The 18,290-nt window shown below is 47.8% G+C and overlaps 1 protein-coding gene across 1 annotated transcript in view; it reads right to left on the bottom strand.

The window, feature by feature from the left end:
• LOC106856320 (HYDIN axonemal central pair apparatus protein) overlaps nucleotides 1–18,290 on the bottom strand; it is a 70,961-nt gene that overhangs the window by 49,481 nt on the left and 3,190 nt on the right. The window contains exons 4-12 of the mRNA XM_088172251.1: nucleotides 16,206–16,325; nucleotides 14,092–14,226; nucleotides 12,511–12,710; nucleotides 9,347–9,471; nucleotides 7,839–8,043; nucleotides 4,824–5,004; nucleotides 4,238–4,337; nucleotides 2,892–3,010; nucleotides 1,644–1,867 (exon numbers count right to left, since the gene is read on the bottom strand). Of these exons, the coding sequence (XP_088028377.1) occupies nucleotides 1,644–1,867; nucleotides 2,892–3,010; nucleotides 4,238–4,337; nucleotides 4,824–5,004; nucleotides 7,839–8,043; nucleotides 9,347–9,471; nucleotides 12,511–12,710; nucleotides 14,092–14,226; nucleotides 16,206–16,325 (1,409 nt within the window). The remainder of the gene's footprint in view (nucleotides 1–1,643; nucleotides 1,868–2,891; nucleotides 3,011–4,237; nucleotides 4,338–4,823; nucleotides 5,005–7,838; nucleotides 8,044–9,346; nucleotides 9,472–12,510; nucleotides 12,711–14,091; nucleotides 14,227–16,205; nucleotides 16,326–18,290) is intronic.

Raw genomic sequence — 18,290 nt, 5'->3', positions numbered from 1 at the left:
ACACCCAGACATTGCTCCGTGCCTCAGTTTCCCCATCTGTAATGAGATGGACATAAAGGTGTCCCCACAAACTTCTGTAACCAGCCTTTCCAGCCACAGGTTTCCTGCTTTGATACTTCTTAACTGTAGCTGGTGTTCCCATGGAGGAACTTTCTCAGGAAATGTTGACCCACACAATCATTACAGACAGAATTTTGAGATACGAAGCCAGGGGAGCCCCAAACATCCTCTGAAAAGAGCAGCAACAGTGGCCAGATGAATCCTAGAGGAAAGGACCAGCTTGTCACCAGTGCACCACCTAGCGCAGCCAAGAGCAACATCTTAGCCAAACATGGATGTCCTGAATCTGCCACACCACCTCACCTGTCCATGAACTCAGCAGACAGACTCCAAAAGTCACCAACATCCACTGAAATCAGCACTTGAAGCTGCACAACACTCACGAGTTTATTTCATGGTTGATGCCAATCAATGCCCACTCTGCCTTTTGATTAAAAATCAAGGACCAGTGAACTGTGCCTTCTGTTGTGTTTACAGGACTGCCACTGGCTCTGCTCTCCACATCTCAACAAGAGACACCTGCCCTTGCTCAAGGACAAACCTGCTTATGCAATAACATCCCATGACCAGTTTGGGGAAGGGACAGAGGAGAATCAATTATTTGATGGTGGAAGGTTCCAACTTGATTTCCAAAATAAAAAAGCAGCACTTTTCCTACAAAAACACAGCCAGCATAATTGTTTCTCTACTATGGGCAGACCTACTCACCACTTTTCTCTTGCTAAGTAATAACTTTAATGTTCTTTTTAATCATCTCCCTTATCTTATTGGTATAATCGACTGCAGATTGCTTTCATTTCTTTACGGCCTTGATCCAGTGCCTCCCAACAGCAACAACCTAGATCCAAAGCTCCAGAGCAGCCAGCATCAGCTTTCCTGCTTACCCTACATTATCCTACCAGTACATGGCTCAGGCTAGCAGGGACAAGCCCTCATGCTGCTGTGGTCCTGAGACTGAGCTCTGCCTCCCCTGTTATCATCCCTTCTCCCTTTTGCTGGGCCAGGATTATCTTTTGCAGTAGCACTAGCCCACAGGATGATGCCCACGTCCTTGGGACAGTTCCTGCTGCACAATTCCCTGTCTCCCACATCAGCCCTTTTCTGGAAAGGAGGTACCAGAGCACTCTCTGCACAGGAGCTGGGCGTGCAGCTTGTCCCCCACAGCATGGCCATGACAGGTGAGGTGAGGCTGCTGCTGCCCGTTTGGGATGGATTCTTAAGGGAAGTTTTAAAAATCACTGCTGCTGGTGCCGAATCACCCAGGCTGGCCCATCTCCAGTGCCCTCGGGGCCTTGCTGGGTGTTCAGGTGGGACATCCCAGAGCAGCTACTGCCCAAAGCTGATCCATCCCACTGCCTGCCACAGCTTAAGCAGGAGACATCCCTGCAGGGAGCAGTCACTCCAGCTCCTGGATACCCACACAGGGCAGCAGGCACCCCCACACTAAAGGGATGCCAGAACCAGAGCCAAGATTAGGACCTCAGGCAACACCTTTTTTTTTTTGCTCAACCCCAAAATGAAGCAGGTGGGGGATGTTGCAGAAACAGCTACAGATGTGCCCACCAAGTTCCCAGAGCCCTTACTTGATCGTCAGGATTGCAGACGTAGGCGATCCAGCCACAGTGAACTGGAATTCTTCCTCAAACCTCCCTGCTATGGTGGCATTGAAGGAGATCTGGATGGTCTGGATCCGACCTGGTGCAATGATGCCCTCCTCAGGTGCAAACTTGAAGCAGTAGCCCACGTTTGTGGTTGAAGGGATATAGGTGAAGGGAGCATCAATAGCTCCTTGGTTAATCAGTTCCACCTGCAGCAGCAAGAAAGCAAAATGGAAATACATGTGGAATCTTCCCTTCGTGCAAAGCAGAGGTAACTCCACATAACTGGAATCAGCCTGGGGTTATCCCATGGACACTGAGATTCTGGTCAGCATCACCAAGCTCATTCAGACCTGGCCCTGAGAGCAACGTGGGGTGATTGCAGCTGCACAGTGAATCACCACAGAGATGCTGCTGCCCCCGCTAGCACAGCTCCAGCAGTACCATCAACTTAGTCGCCTTTTCCCATATAATGAAAACAATACGTTGATAATGAGGCATGAGCATCCATATGTATAGACAGCACCATCTTTTGGTAGGAAAACTCAGCAAGTCTTTCCCTTCAACAGCCAAGCTTTTGAAAGTGTCTGGCATGATGTAGTGCCTCATTTTCGACCTCTTTCAGTTGCTCTCTCTTTATTATTTTTGCAAACTTGACACTATTGCAGGGGAGGCAAATAGGTAGAAAAATCCTTTATTTTATTCCCAGGAACATTCTTCTCTTTCTACAGTCAGAGATGCACCAAGGCTGAAGTGAGGGACTGGTCAGCAAGGGGAAGAACTCCCAAGCCCTTTGTAAGGAGGCTGGATGGCTTTCCTGTGACTTCCAGGAAGAAGCAGGAGACACTTGACTGAAAAATTGTTTGCCGTGGACTGAAGCTCAAATGTAGCCAGTTTGTTCCAGCTGCTTCTGAACAGCTCAGTACAAAGGTGCCTTGTGTCTGGAGCTGCCACAAAGCCTCTGAACAAGCAGCTTTTTGACCCAGTGTTGGTTTCATATGCCAAGGGGTTATTTTACAGCAAGCCTCTCAGCTGATCCCCAAGGAAGGCTGCCCAAAAGCAGGGACTGGGGCTTCATGAATCACAGACACACCTTTGTGACCCCCCAGATTTGACCAGTACGTCAAATATCCCCTGCTCACAACTGGCCAGGTTGGCAGGAATTCCACAGGTCCACCAGGCTTGCTGCTGCCTCAGGAGCCATCAGGATCCATCCCAAGCCCTGCTGCTCACCTCATAGACGTGGGGGGTGTTGACTAAAATGTTCCCAAGGTTCAGTGAACGACAGCCGAGTTCAACCAAGGGTCCTTGGCCTTCCCCTCTGAGGCGCAGGGGCAGCCTGCTCTCATGGCCTGGGGAGAGATGTCCATTTCAGTACAATAATTCCCTCTCTTACAGTGTATTTTCCAGGCTGCCTCAGTGCTAGTCCCTGACTCTGAGCTGGATGCAACCAGCTCCTGATGCTGCAGGAGAAGACACGGACCCTTCCCTTCCTGCAGGAGAGATCCCTTGGGGCTGACTTCCAATTTCTAACCCATTCCTTGGGCTGCTTTCCAATTTTAGCCACCAGTTTGCTGAATTTAAAACATCTCTGATGTCTTGTAGTGACAGGCCAGGAAATAATGAGTATAAATTTGAAGAAAGAAAATTTAGGTTAGATATTAGGAATAAATTTTTTTACTGTGTGGTTGGTGAGACACTGGAGCAGGTTCCCCAGGGGAATTGTGGAGGTTCCAGCCCTGAAGTGTTCAAAGCCAGGCTGGATGGGGCTTGGAGCTACCTGGTCTAGTGGGAGGTGTCCCTGCCCATGGCAGGCCTTGGCACTAGATGATCTTTAAGGCCCATTCCACCTTTAACATACTATGATTCTATGGTTTCCTTCCCATGCACTTAGAGGAGATTTGAAATCCATTCGCTGAAGGCAAAAGCTCATAAAGAGTTTGGCAATTGCCAAACTACCTGGCCCAGTAGCACAGGATTTTGTTGCCAAAGTCCTCAAGTTCTGACACTCAGCACTGTGTTCTATTTCCACAGCCAGAGCTGCCAGGGGACAATTCCCACACAGGGACAGAAGGAGCTGCTGGCCAAGGGTGGTCCTTCTACAAACACCCTGGGCTCAGTGGGACTCAGCCACCTCTGGTCTGGTGGTGTCTGGGCAGTGGGATGTGATCCAGGGTCAGGGAGCACATTTCTAACTCGGCTCCTTCCCTCTGATGATGGATCCATGTCACATGGAGCCATCCTGGAGGTCAGTGGTCTAGAGGGACTTAGTGCTGGTTCACTAAAGCTGTTCTGCTCTCTAGCTCTTTGGCCTTTGTGGAAATGCTGGCAAAGTCACAGCATGAAAACTTTTCCCTGCACTGCCTGCGTTGTTGTGGGATCAGTAACCCAGACACAGGTGTTCTGAGCCCTGGCCTTGCACGAGAGACTCCATGGAAGCTGCAGGGACAGTAGGGATGTGCCAGCACTGCCCTGCTGACCAGGGACTCTCTTCCCAGCAGCTACAGGGGAGCCCAGCGGGCTCGGCCTTGCACCATGGCTTCACTGTGGGTGAGAGAAGCAGGGGAAAGGAGCTGTACCTGAGATGCTGCAGTAAGCCACATTTAGATACCCTAGTGCTTCTAGGGGTTTAAAGGTCACCTTGATTTCGGCCGAACAATTCGGCTTGATCTCTCCCTCCTAAATCAGAAAGAGACAGCAAAGCATTAATCTTCAAACTTCGCATTTCTTGTTTTCAACCACAGTCCCGTAAGCCTTTATTTAGAGCATCAATGATGAGTGAACAACACAAGGAGCCCTAGGAAACACTCCAAACCCCAGCTCAACACACTGCTGGAAGCACTTAATGCTCAGCTGATCAGCTCCCACTCTCCACAACATTCCTACTGCTCTGACACAGGCTCTTGGTCACATCATGCTGCTGTCAGCTACAGTGGTATGCAACCGCCATTGTGCACTGGTGGCTCTTCTCAAGAAGAGAACATTATCCCCTTCCTTGGAAATACAAATATTAGTTTAACTGTTTTGAAAGAAAGCAGAGGTTAGGATTATTCTAGGGTTTACTCCAAGATGAGAAGGGGTTTTGTACTGTGCAGACACCAGGCGTTTATCAGCAGGAAGAGGAGGAGGAAGAGGAGGAAAATTCGGTTGTCAGCTATCACTTACCAATGGCTCAATGGAAAAAATGTCATCGGAGAACAGCATGGGGTCTTCTTGCACTTTTTGCATCTTCTCCTGGCTCAGGAGGGCAGCACGATCACAATAGCCCTTCCTCAGCCCTATTTTTTCTTCCTCCAAGAAGTTTTCCAGCCACACCTCATTCCGTGGCCATAGCAAATAGCACTGCCTGCAGTCACAGGGAGAGACAAAGCCAGCAGGTTGCTTAATAAGGCACATATTTGCAGAGAGAAGTGTGAGTGCAGGAGAGCAAAGCTCTTGGGAAGGATCAGCAGCAGCTCCCCAGCAAGGGCTGACCCCAAGCCATGGGGATCCCAAATGGATCAGAGGATAACTTGTCCACTGGCACAGCAGGTAGTTTTACTCCACACTTGCAAGCTCAGGAGAGTTTTGGAAAGCCAGCATCCCTCAAGAGAACCTCCTGGCTCAAAGCCTCTGCTAAAACTGAGGGAGAATCCACCAGTCACCTCAACTGGCTTTTCCTACCACTGGGCTGCTCGGGGGAGGCAGATAAAGATCACGGAGCACCCACTGCAGGACTTTCCTGGGAAGGGGAGACGATGCTGGGTTGCAGCTATGTGTTACCAGCATCATCACTCTTTGTTTCTTCTATTTTGGACCTGCCCTATTCCTTACTCTGTCTTTCACAAGAGCATCCTAGAGCACTTCCAAAGGAAATGGATTAATTCAGGAACCACATCCCTTCAGTGACATTCAAGGTTTTATATGGATGAAAACAGAGGCTCTGAGAGGGGGAGGGACTTTGTTGTGCAGGAGGGAGACAGCAAGTTCCTGGAGAGACCTTCTCATGATCCAGAGATTTTTGGGTCCCATCCCAGTGCATGGTGGTAAAATGTCCTAAGAGGGAAAGGATCCTGCACTATATGAAAAAGTCCTCTCTGCTCTGAGATGTCAAAAGCTTCTCTGACAGCAGTACAGTGGCCTTGGAGCTAAAACCATCCCTAAGACTGAAGTAAGGAAGAACAAAATGTCCTGGTGACAGTCTAGGGCACAAATTGGCATGAAAACAGATGGAATTGGAAAAAAATCCACGAAACAAAAACCAGGTTCAAGTTTACTTTGGGGAAACCTAGCTGCTTCAGAGGGAAAAGTGGATCACCTAGGGTCCAGGCTGAGGCAGGCAAGTGGGAAAGAATGTAAATAAACAGCCCAGGGAAGTAGCCAAAGAAGGTAATGAGATTTTCTTTTAACAGAGAGAGCTTGTATGGAAGTCAGACACTGTGTAAGTAGATAGAAAACAGTGGAAAACCAAGAAGCCCAGGGCACTAAAGGACCCTCTTGCCAGCCATTCATGGGGACCAGGGTTGATCTCCTGGTCCTTTGCAGGCGATTTAAAATGGCTCTGGGGAGTGAAAGCGACCTGGCCCGAAGGAAACAGGGGCTTACCACGGCAATTTGGGCACGGCAGTTTTGGCACAGCCGTTTGCTTGGTGTTGTCTCAGTTTTTGCACAGCTCACGCAAGCAGGCTGTGCAGAAAGGGGGCAGCCACCCACCCTCCTTATGTAGTGGGTTGTGTTTTTTGGCTGGTAGTGAGGTGATTGCCTTTTTTTTTTTTTTTTCTTATTTTTGTTTTATTTTTTTTTCCCCCAGCAATGGTTTATAAATGATCAAAAGCCATTGCTGCTGCCAGCAAGAGTGTACTAACTCAGACAGAACCCCCCCAGGAAGGACACAGCTGTCCAGGCCCCTGGCTGCAGGGAGGGTCTGAGCCTGGTGTTAGTATCAGAGGATAGTGCAAGAGACACCTGAGTGCAGTGTGAGCAGGTGAATGATCTGCTCTGTCTGGTGGCAGAGCTCAAGGAAGAAGTGCAAAGGCTGAGGAGCATTAGGGAGAGTGAAACAGAAATTAACTGGTGGAGTTACACCCTTCCAACCCTGAGAGAAGCTCACTGGAGTCTGAGGAGCTCTGCCCTTCTTGTGATCAGGCAGAAGGAGGACACCTAGGAGACAGTGGGGAATGGAAATGTGTCTCTGCTAGGGAGATAATAAAATTCCATCCTGACCCCCATCACCTACCCAGGTGCCCTGACAGAATAGGTATGACGCCCTAGATCCAGAGGGTCAGGCAGATGGCACTAAAGAAAAATCTCTGTCTGGAAAGTCTCCCAGCTGCTCTTCATCTGTCAGACAGATCACAGTCTCAAGTATTAAGAAGAAAAGAAGGGTAGTGGTAGTAAGTGACTCCCCTCTAGGGGAACTGAGGGCCCTGTATATTGACCAGATCCATTCCACAGGGAAGTCTGCTGCCTCCCTGGCATCCTGGTACTGGATATCACCAGGAAATTCCCTAATAACTAATGAACTTCATCTGCTCACCACTGTCTGGGGTACAGTGACCATGAAATAATAGAGTTCTCAATATTTGGTGAAACAAGGAAGGGGCATCAACAAAACTTCCACTCTGGACTTCTGGAGGGCAGACTTCAGCCTGTTCAAGAGACTGGTTTGGAGAGTATCTTAGGAAACAGCCCCTAAAAACAAAGGGGACCAGGAAAGATGGACATACTTCAAGAAAGAAGTCTTGAAGGCACAGGAACAGACTGTCCTGTCCTTTCAGCCTTGCGTGCTGAAAAACGAGCTGACAGGGAAGACAACCAGCTGGATGGGCAGGGAGCTTTTGAAGGAACTAAGGGGAAAAAAAGAGAGTGCATCAACTGGCAACTGGCTGGCAACTCAGGAAATGTTTAAGGATGTTGCCAGGTCATATAGGAAGAAGATTAGAGAGGCAGAAGCTCAATTAGAATTTGAGGAAATCCAGTAATTGCAATCAACCTTTCCTTCCCAAAATGCCATCCTTGGTTGGAATAGACATGGAACTGCAATGCTAAGTGCTGAGCTCCTGAAGCCTAGGACACACACCCTAGTGCCAGAGATGGTTTACTTGGCCTAAACCATTCAAAAGCACCAACACCCCCCTGAGGCCATACATTAGTTTTAGTCTTGGGCCATGTATCTGACTGAAATGCATTTTTCAAACTAACCTCTTCTTCTCTTCATTCTCTTCTTCCTCAGTAAGAAAAGTCTTCCACTGGAAGTGGGCTGTGACGTTACTCCTGTTTTCAATGATCATGGTTCTACAGTTTGACGTGTTCATAAAAGTCTTCTCAAACTCCATGTAATATGTGCTCAACCCAACGTTGACATCTACAGCTTCTCCTTGAAAGTTTGTGCGGATGCTTTTATCACCTGGAACAAAGCAATGAGGAGTCTTTGCTCAGCTCAGCTGCTGATGGAAGCACAAGGAACAGAGCAAACCACAGGTTTCACGAGAAAGTGTCACAGCTTTTAGCTGTATTAACAGTTCTATGGATCTATGGCATTTGTCACATCCTGACAGCTCTGTGTGTACAGCGTGAGGATGTCCTGGGCACCTCCCTAAACACCTTATTTCTGAGTGTGTTTGTAGAGATTTGGCCCCAAGCTGACAGTAGGTACAGTGAGATTGGTCAGATGTGCTCAGATGACCCACTCAGATCACTGGGATTTCTGCATCAAAGTCCTTCAGGTGACACTGAGGAGCCCTGTTCAGTCCTGCCTTGCCCAGGGTGTCCCTTGGGTACCCCACGAGACTCCTGTCTCTCCAGATCCCTTGGATCCTTTGTTGCTGACAAGCAAACATGCCTGGGGGCATGTGGGCAGAAAAAAGAGGCCCAGAGGAACAAGTGAAGTGACAGCCCACGGCAGGAGGGGACACAGGTGAGGAAACACAACCAGCCCGGCTCTGCAATGTGACAAACCACTACAAAATGAACACCATGAAAATCATCATCATCTCCCCGTCCAAACCCACAGCCACATCAGTCTTGAAATACTTTATATTGTTCTGATCTCAAAAATCAAGCTGGAGCATTTAAAATTAAATAAAAAACGGACAAAAGGAAAGATTAATAAGTACAGAGCAGCTTCTATATGAAGATTGAATGGGATTCCTCAGTCTAGAAATCAAATGGGAGATAGATATGAGAGGTTTGCAACAGCATGAATGGCCTGGCAAATGGGGAAGAGAAAAAAAATTGATTTGTCACCAAACAGGAACTTGAGGGCTTGGAAATGTTATTAGACAGAAACTACATATATGAGTAGAGGGCAATATAGAAAAACTGTGACAAGCCAATGGAGAAGCAGCATACGGGACAGAGGTGTGCAAGAAATACATTGCATTGGAGAGAGTCTGCTGGAGACCTCACACCTCACATACAGCACTGCTCAGCAATAAAATCAAACTTCCCCCAGGCATAGCCACACGATAGTGGAGAATCAAGGTTCCTCCTTCCTCCACTCAGCAACTCCCAGCAAAATAAGCTTACAAAAATCTTAGCCCTATTAGAGGGGATCCTCTTTATGAACCCCCTAAACACCAATGAGTTTTCAGTTTTCTTTGGGGTAAAGCTGTAACGGGGGGGTACACCTAGAGGGAATTGAGGGGGATGGGACAACAGGGAGTGATGTGGAGAACTGTCCTGTGCCCTGTGCAGGGCCCAGCACTCACCTGTGTTGCAGCACACTTCCAGGAACCCGGAATGGTCACCAGTAGTCATGGGGTGAAATTCCACTGTCACCTCCATGGTGTCACCGGCACCCAGAGTTCCCCTGGCTGGAACCACGAAGAAAGGACTGCAACACAAAGACAGGGATCAGGACTCAGGGGGACATCTGGGGATGGTACTCCTTCTGCAGTGCAGGTCACTTCAGCTCACTTGGGCAAGCGGGGAGCAAACAGATGACAGTCAACAGAAGACAGACAGAACAGACGGGATCAGAAACAGCTACTGACCCACTTGTGAGGAGATCCAGCCCTCAGGGATAAAACGACCTCATCTCCCCCATACTCTGTATCCAGCCCTCTGCAAGGAGACTCAAGGGTCTGACTGCCAGCAATCCCATCAGAGAATGGTTTGTGAAAAGCACAGAGAGGGTTAAGAGCTATCTGCATGCACAACTTGACATGGACTGCCTCAAGAATTTCTCTCTTCCTGTTGCCTATAAACTTCATCTCAAGAGATGCAAATGTTAGGGCACTACCTGTCTGGTAAGATTACAGCCTAGGAATCAGATAGGGAGAAGGAACTTTCCTTGAAGATCAAGGAATAGTTACTGTTGAATTTGCAGTGTGATTCTTTGGTTTATTTTACCTTGAAGACATCCTGATTTAGCCTAAAAAAAAAGTACATTTTATCAGCATTTCAATTAAAGGTGCTCTAAGAAAAGGAGCAATCAAAACTCTGAAAGAGTGCAAATGCAGATTAGAGCAATACAGCGACATAGAAACAAGACCCAAAAGGAGGATGCCATTTACAGTCTGAAGGATCCAATCCCAGCTAAATGAAGCATCATTAGCAGGAGCACATCAAAGAAGCAGAACAGGAGGTTTCTACGTATTTACCAGCAATGCAGTCTGGGACTCTGGGTTGTCATCCAGGCTGGTAACTGTTTGCTTGGCCCACCACACAAACTCTGTGCAATGTGTTGGAAATAATTATGCAAATTGTTGTATGCACTTTGGATTTAGCAGGAGCAATTAGGATTGGTCACCAGGTAAAGAGCTCTTGAGCCTGACAAACACAAGACTCTGTGCTTTGATGCTCAGGGACAGCTCAGGTGAAATGTGCTTCTGCCCAGCAGCTGCTGGGCTTGGTGTTCTTCTACAGCCCCACTGAGGAAACAGAAGTTCCTGGCCTTGGTGATTTTCTGGTGGTCAAACTGTCACTTAAGAGTGTGTTCTGGGAGTTTGGTGATGAATGCATCACACACAAAAATAAAGAGAACATCTGGGAAGCTGAACTTTACTCATGTCAGTAGTGACAGCTGATGAACTTCTTCAGGTTCTGCTCATTAAGGACCTATGGCTGCAGTTATGGGCCTGACCTGTTCCCATTACCACTAGTGAGAACATTGCTATTGGCTGATGGAGAAGCCTTGGGCCAGCAATGTTTATGTGCTGGACGAGAGACTTTGGAGAGAGGGCAGGAAAGACAAAGCCCCAGCAGCCCCAGAGCCAGATTACTGTACATGCTCCTGCATTGCCCCCAGGGGTGATGCCAGGACTGCTGCAGGTCTCTGCTGGGGCTTGGTGTGGGCAAGGCACAGGATTTTTTTCTTATTCTTTTGCCAGAAATTTTTCCAGAACAGAGAAGCTGTCAGCTAAGAGAATCTCTGGCCACACTTCAGCCCTCCATTCTATTCCATTCCCTTCCATTCCCACTCCTGCCCCATGTTACGTACTCCTGCTCTCAGATGGCAGGATGGGAATAACAATATTGGGGGTGAGTTCAGGGGTTGCCTGAGAAAGAACATATTTTCTTATTTTCAAATTATCAGGAAAAGAGGATCCAGCCAAGTTCAGGACCCAATTGTCAGGACTGAAAAACTGAGTGCAAATCAGCCCCTGCAACTTCTACATCCCACTCCGGGCTGTACCCACCAGACTCCTCTATTACTGCTGTCGCAGCCATCTCTCACATAGACCTGGCTCCCCAAGACCCAAGCACACAAGCTCTACAGTTAAACTTCACTCCTCTGAATTTCAGCCAACATCACGAAGTTATTCCCTGAGCCCACACATAGAAGGGCTGTGAAGGAGACATCCCTGACACTGTAATAACGAGATTAAAATGTTGGCTTTTATCTGTTAACGGTGAGCTGTTCCTTAAGATAGTTCTTATCCTGTTAGATCTACCCTTTTAATGAATCACTACTGCACCCGACAGGCAGAAAAGATAAGGTATGGAGATATGGAGGGGGTTTCAATAGGTTGAATAGGTTTTCTTCTCTTTTTAACTAGGACCATTTGCATGCTTGTTTTCTTGTATGGCATCTAAAGACAGGTCCAGATCTCCCAATGGCACCTTGCAACCCTCAGACACTGGTCTTGCTTTGAGCAGTGTGTCTGCTCAGATGATTTCCAGAGGTCCCCTCCAGCCAAAGTTATTCTTTACTTTTATCTTCTAAATAAGCCTAATTGCTTTTCACATATTCACTAAATGTCTCATATTTCCTATACACCTGTGCATGTACCTATGGGCATGTGGTATATTGATAGGCATTAGAGGAGCTCGTCCTTTATGAAAGTTCCCAATGAAGAATTCAGGATCTTTTGGCAAACATTTAACACAAACCAAAATGAAAAAGCAGCAGAAACACAGTAACTTCAGAGTATTTAAAAAGAAATCTCAATGAAAAGGGGCACGACCTTATTCAGAGATTTAAATCATCAGTTTCAAATTTTAAACTGGCTTTCAAGTGTTCATCATAGAACAGAAGAGGTGACTGATGTCCTCAGCTGACGAGGGAAATCAGATCAGCTTTAAGTACCAGGACCTGCACCGGCTGCCCAAACATAGCTCATGTTGGGCATGTGATGCAGGGACCACTGGAAAGCCACGTGCCTGTGGCGTCCCAGAGAATGGGTCTGTTTGGCTGACAGTGGGGAGTAACCATTTCAGAAGCTGCTTGTGCCCAGGAAGGTGCAAGCCAGCTACTGACATGTTCCAGCAGCCTGCAGGAAATCTGGGACAGAGAAAGCTCAAAGGCTGCATCCTGCCTAAAACACCAGAAGCAACAGCAACCCCACAATGCTCTGGTTCTTTTGTTGCTCTTGACCAGCTCTGTTGTCTCCCAAAGGGGTTTTGCACAAGGACAGATGAGCTGCCTCACCTCTGGGTGCTCAGCTGGTAATGAGTTGCCCGGCTGCCAAGGTTTCGAACCAGCAGAGTCTTCCGGGTGCTGTACTTGACCGGGCACTCCGAGAAGTCCAGCTGGTCAGGGAAGTCCAGGATGTCTCGGGCACCAATGGCCCGAATTGGCACAACTATCCGTTCCCTTGCAGTGAGGCAGACGAGCTCGTGGGAATAATCCTGTAGGAAAAGAAACTAGCTCAGCACAGGGCATTTAGTGCCATCCCCATGGCAGAAAAAAACCCATTTCCCATAACCCTTCAAGGGCATCAATTTACCTAGTCCACTCCAAAATGAGCACTAAGTTCTACTAATATGTAACATTTTAAAGGCACCAGTGCACTTTGCAAAACCTATCTCAGTGGCATTAAGCTCTTGTGTCACTTGGATCATACAGAGAACTGCCCTAGGCCACCATAATTTTTACTCTAAATTTTAATGATGTTAAATACTTCCTAAGTCTCTTCTAAGGAACATGGAGCTACGGAACACAGGGCATTCCTCTTTAGGTTTCTATATTCCCACTGTTGGAGAATAGGACAAAGTGTTAAACTGACTCTAAGCGGCAAAAGGAAGATGAGAAAACATCTGTACCCAAAGAGCTCCTGCACCTCTGGCCTCTGTAGCTCGGAACTCCACTCCAACTTTGCCTCTCCAACCAAGTCAGGAAAAGAACAGTGCTAAGAGGTAGCAGGATGCTGTTGAAAAGAGCCTCTCTGTTTCCCTCCTCCTTTCCATGCCATGTCCTAAACCCTTCTGCAGGAACAAGCCTCCAGATCACAGCATTGACCCTCTGGCTCACAGCACTGAGATCAGACTCCACACAAAAGCATGTTTGGCATGGAATGGGTGCCAGTTGACAGAGTAACCACAGTGACAGGCATGAACACAGAGCCACAGCAGTGTCACTGCCACAGGCTCTGGGGTCACAGGTCTGCCTGCAGGTTGTACCTGCCCTACACGAGCTCTTTCAAGTAGGTGGCCAAGTCCCCTGCAGCTCACCAACCTCCTGCTGGCTAAGGGCCCCTAGAGCTCAGTGTGCCTGTGCCAGGCTGGGCTCACGGGCACAGCACATCCTCTGCCCTGGCCTTGCAGCTGTGTCGTGGTCAGTTGGGCTCTGGGACAGCACAACTGCAAGGCTGGAGAACAGAGGCTGTGCAAAAGCACCGTCTTTGCTCCAGCCCAGGGTGAGGCAGGGAAGCTGTTGCCAGTCAGGAAGGAGGAAAGCTCTCTGACCTCTTTGTTCCTCTAGTATTTTCCATAACTAAACCCTTTCCACTGTACCTAGAGATGGCCAAACATCCATCAACACCCCTCTGTCATTTTCATACTGTTCCCCGTTCATCTTCCCTCGGGAATGCTGAGCAATGTGCAAGGAGGGGAGGCAGAGCCTGTCAGGCGTGGGTGCAGTGCCTGACACCACATGCCAAGGTGTGAGTGGCTGCAGGCTGCCTGCCCACAGCCTGGAGCCAAGCCCACAGCATGGAATGGGCCGTTGCCAGAGTGCAGGGAAAACAATGGCTTTGGAGATAATTCTGTGGTTTGGCTCCTCCAGTCTCACCTTCTTCTCGTCGGGGGTGAAGCGGATGCGCAAATGGGAAGATGTGCCTGGTGGCACGACATGGAACGCATCATTTGGGCACATCAGCTCAAAATGAGGTGATCTCTCCATGGAGACCTTCACCAGCCGATTAAACTGCAGGAAAGACATAAAACAATTTTGCCACTTGTGGAAATAGGACGAGATGAGACCTGTCTGTGCCCTGGTGACATCCTTTCTTGACCCCTTTTCCAAAGCACTTGTAGCTGTGGAGGTAGAGGCACATAATTCACAGGGGTGAACTTGAATCCCTTCTGTCTGCACCCAGCATTTTGGCCAGGGGCAGTAGGGCGATGCCTGGTGGAAAGGAAGGGCCGAGCAGGTCAGCACCAGCAGGATGGAGACAGAGCACCTGAACCAAGTCATCTGCATATTCAACAAGGCCAAAAAACCTGCTGACTTGTGCCTGCACACAGCCATACAATTGTGTTCCAAAAGGGGAATGTGCTGCCTGAAAGTAAAACAGCACACTATCCTGGGGGAAGGAAGAAATTCCCTGCTAGCAGATCAGGTTTGGGCAGGGCACTTCTGGGGATGCAATCATGCAGGCAGACCAGCAAGAGAGGAGACCAAACACTGTGGCCTTACTGGGAATAAAAGCAAACCTGAAAAGCAAAAGAAGGAACACAGCAAGACAATCCCTAAAACAAGGAGATGGCAAAGTGAATTTAAATGGGCAATTGTCTTAGGTTGCAATACGGGATGTGACCAAAAGTCTGTATTCTATCACCATCTTCTGAAATCAGCCAGGGCAGTGATCCTTATCTCTGTAGGAGATAGTCTCTGCTAATGAGCCATCTGATAAAACCAGGGGGAGCAGTCAGCTTTATCTTTTCCACAACCCATCCTTCCTCCAGGAAGATACCAGCTGTTAGTGGCCCACTGAGTCCCACTGAATGACTGATAAAATTACATCATCCTATTGACTCCCACTGAATGACTGATAAAATTACATCATCTCATTGGGAGATGCTCCAGCCAGAGGGAGGAGCCAAGCCTTTCCTACCTAGATAAAAACTGAGATTTGGGACACCAAGGCAGCCTTTTTCCACTGGATTCCAGAGGAAAACCAGACCTTTCCACATCATCACTGGATCTTTGGAGGAAAACTGCACCCTTCTACAGGAGCACTACTTGAACAGAACCACATCTGTCATCCAGGAAGACTGCAGCCACCATTTAATGGGACTGCTAGCAACACCTTGACTGACAGGGTGTCAGGTTGTATTCTGACTCTGTCAGTGGTTTTGGGTTTGTTATCTGTAATACTGTATTTCTATGTTAATTTTCCTAGTAAAGAACTGTTATTCTTATTCCCATATCCTTGCCTGAGAGTCCCTTAATTTCAAAATTATTATAATTTGGAGGGAGGGGGTTTACATTCTCCATTTTAAAAAGAGGCTTCTGCCTTTCTTGGCAGACACCTGTCTTTCAAACAAAGACAGCAATAAAACAGCAAGGAAGGATTATAAAACGATGAGAATAATCACTTTGCCAAAAGTGATAAAAACACAGACAGGCTGTACCTATCGACTCTGGGCTTCAAAGGCATTTTCTGCCTGGAGAAACACTGACTCCACTGGTTCCAGTATTAAAAGCCAATCTTGGCTCTCCAGGGGTTCTTGCTGCCTGGGCAGGCAAGCTGGGCATTCTTGCCTGCAGCCAGCAGGACACGTTCTACCCTCTGGGATATACAGACACAGCAAACATGCATTTTCTAGCACACAGATATCAACCTCTGAGCACCAAAATGCTCTCAAAAAGTCTAAACCAGATAATTTTGACTATCTCCTGTCTCTTCCCACCAGCCCACTCTTGGCACAAGCCTCATTTGAGAAAATGTTTCCATTCCTGAAATTCAAATGGTCTCAAATTTTCAGTTGCCCACCACAACAATCAACCATCAAAGTATGCCAAAATTCCCAGTACAGGAAGATTTCCACCATCTTGCAGAACACAGGTGCTGAGACATTTCCTTCTGGATGTGCTGCAGCAGATAACTTGCTTTACTGTACACTATGGGAATTACACCACTCTCTGGGAACAGTGTTAAAGCTCCACATCCCAGCACTTACCTTGTCCTTATTTATGAGAGACAATATTATATCAGAGGCCTCATGAGTGATGAAGTTCTCAAATACCAGCTCTGGTGGAGAAACCTGGAACAAGCTCTTTTTCGGGGGAACTGATGGCAACTGGAGAGGCAAGAGAGAGCAGGGAGAGGTTCAGCTGCTGGGAAGAAGGTTCATGAAGGAGACTTTTACACTGAGCCCAGTGAAGTACAGACTCTGGGTGAGCACGTCTGCCCAGGCCACACTGGGGAAACAGTAGCTCACCCACCTCAGCTCTGAGCTGATGAAGACCTGCTGGGCCACACAGAGCAGGCTCAAGCCAAGCTGCTCTTTTGGCATGTATTTCTGCAGGTTTCCTCTCCAGAATGGCAGGCAGCACTTACCTTAAGCACAGCTCTGTGCCCATGTGGTCACATTGCTCTGGGGCACTGACTGAGCACTCATGGAGTAAGTAAAACCCATGAATTTACATCAGACTCCACTGGAAACAATTTTGGGATGTTCTTTACTCCGAGACAGGGAAACCAAAGCCCATGTAACTGCAAATATCTTTTTTGATCTAGAACTTAGACATCAGTAAGAAAAGGACAGTACCAGAGGAGGTGTGAAAGATGAGGTGAAATTTTGCTGAAGCCAAAAGGTTATTAAGTGAAAGAATGAAAGTTGTTGGTTCTCTGTGTTGTTGTTTGGATTTGTTTGGGTTGGTTTGTTGGTTGTTGCTGTGAACTAGGAGAGGGACGGGCTTGAAGGCCTGACCAAAAGGAAGTGGGATGAGAGGGGAGGGGACAGAAAAGCTGGAGTTGGAACGTGAGTTCCCCAGTACCATCCAATGGCAAAGGGGACAGTGACCACCCCGGCCGGGTATATAGGGTTATAATAGAACCATTGCCATTTTCTTGGAGGGTATGTTTGTTTGTCTCGAGGGGGATGGAGACACACCCAGCTCAGCTGAATCATTACTAATAAACAGTTTTCTTTTGCTTCTATGATTTTGTCCCCTTTAATTGTATTCAAGAGTTAGTGCATTTCTAAGAGAGGTAAAGGCAAAAATAAAGTAACACAGAAGCTGGGAAAAAGACAAATAAGGTGAATGCTGAATGAGGTTCAGTTCTTTTCTCAGCAACTTGGGTAAGAGTAGAGTTGATATCTCCTTTTTCCATGAGCTTTAAATGGGTGCTTTCTTGTAACCTAGTATTGCTATCTTTTAATACCATTGAGGAGGCACGTCTGGAATGATACAACAACAGCAAATGCTTCTGGAGCAGACACTGCTTTGAGAAAACTCTCCCCTGCTTTGTCCGCTTTCTGCAGCCACACTGCTGTCAGTCCAGAGACACAGGCAGGTCTCTTGTGTGACTTCACAGGAGACTCAGTCTGCTGAAGGGAGTGGCTGCAGCACGCTTGTCCCTCAGTTGTGCCCCTCTCTGAGGTGTTCCTAAGGCCCTTCTCCAGGGCAATCCTTAACCAGTTTGTTACATGTCTCTTACTGCCAATTTCCTGCTCAACAGCCCACCTTGGTCATCTACCTGTTTGGACAGTGCTTTTTACTGAGCCAGTCCTGCAAGAAAAGCAGCTTTAGACACACCTCTAAGTAGGCTCTGATCCAGATAAAGCACATCCATTCCCCTCTGCCCAGGGCAAATCCCCTGTACATCTGGCAGCCTGCAAAATCTAACATCCCATCAGAGTCCCAACACATTGTTCCAACCCAAAGCATTAATGCAATTAGTTTTGTTAAATCTGAAGGAATTACTGCAGGTCCTCGGCCTTCAAAGGCCAATGCTGCCACTGTATAGGGAATCCTATGACCCCAAGCATTTGATAACCACACCAAAACAAGAGGTGGCTATTTCAGCAGGAGAAGGCAAATGGCAATTTAGTGTCCCTATCTTTGTGTCCCCAGCCTTCCCCCCATTGTTTTAGCAATTGCAGCAACACTCCAGGAAACCCCAGCAGCTTCAGCAGAGGTTATTTGTGTTGGCTTAATGCAGATCACGACTTGAAGTCCACCACCACCAGCAGTTTGCAGTGACAACAGGACCTAGACACTGAGGTATTTTGCTGGAGGCAAGCCTGTCACAAGCACAC

This window comes from Sturnus vulgaris, chromosome 12 (genome assembly GCF_052056855.1).
Source record: "Sturnus vulgaris isolate bStuVul1 chromosome 12, bStuVul1.hap1, whole genome shotgun sequence".
Lineage (NCBI taxonomy): Eukaryota > Metazoa > Chordata > Aves > Passeriformes > Sturnidae > Sturnus > Sturnus vulgaris.
This window is presented reverse-complemented; position numbering and strand designations above follow the sequence as displayed.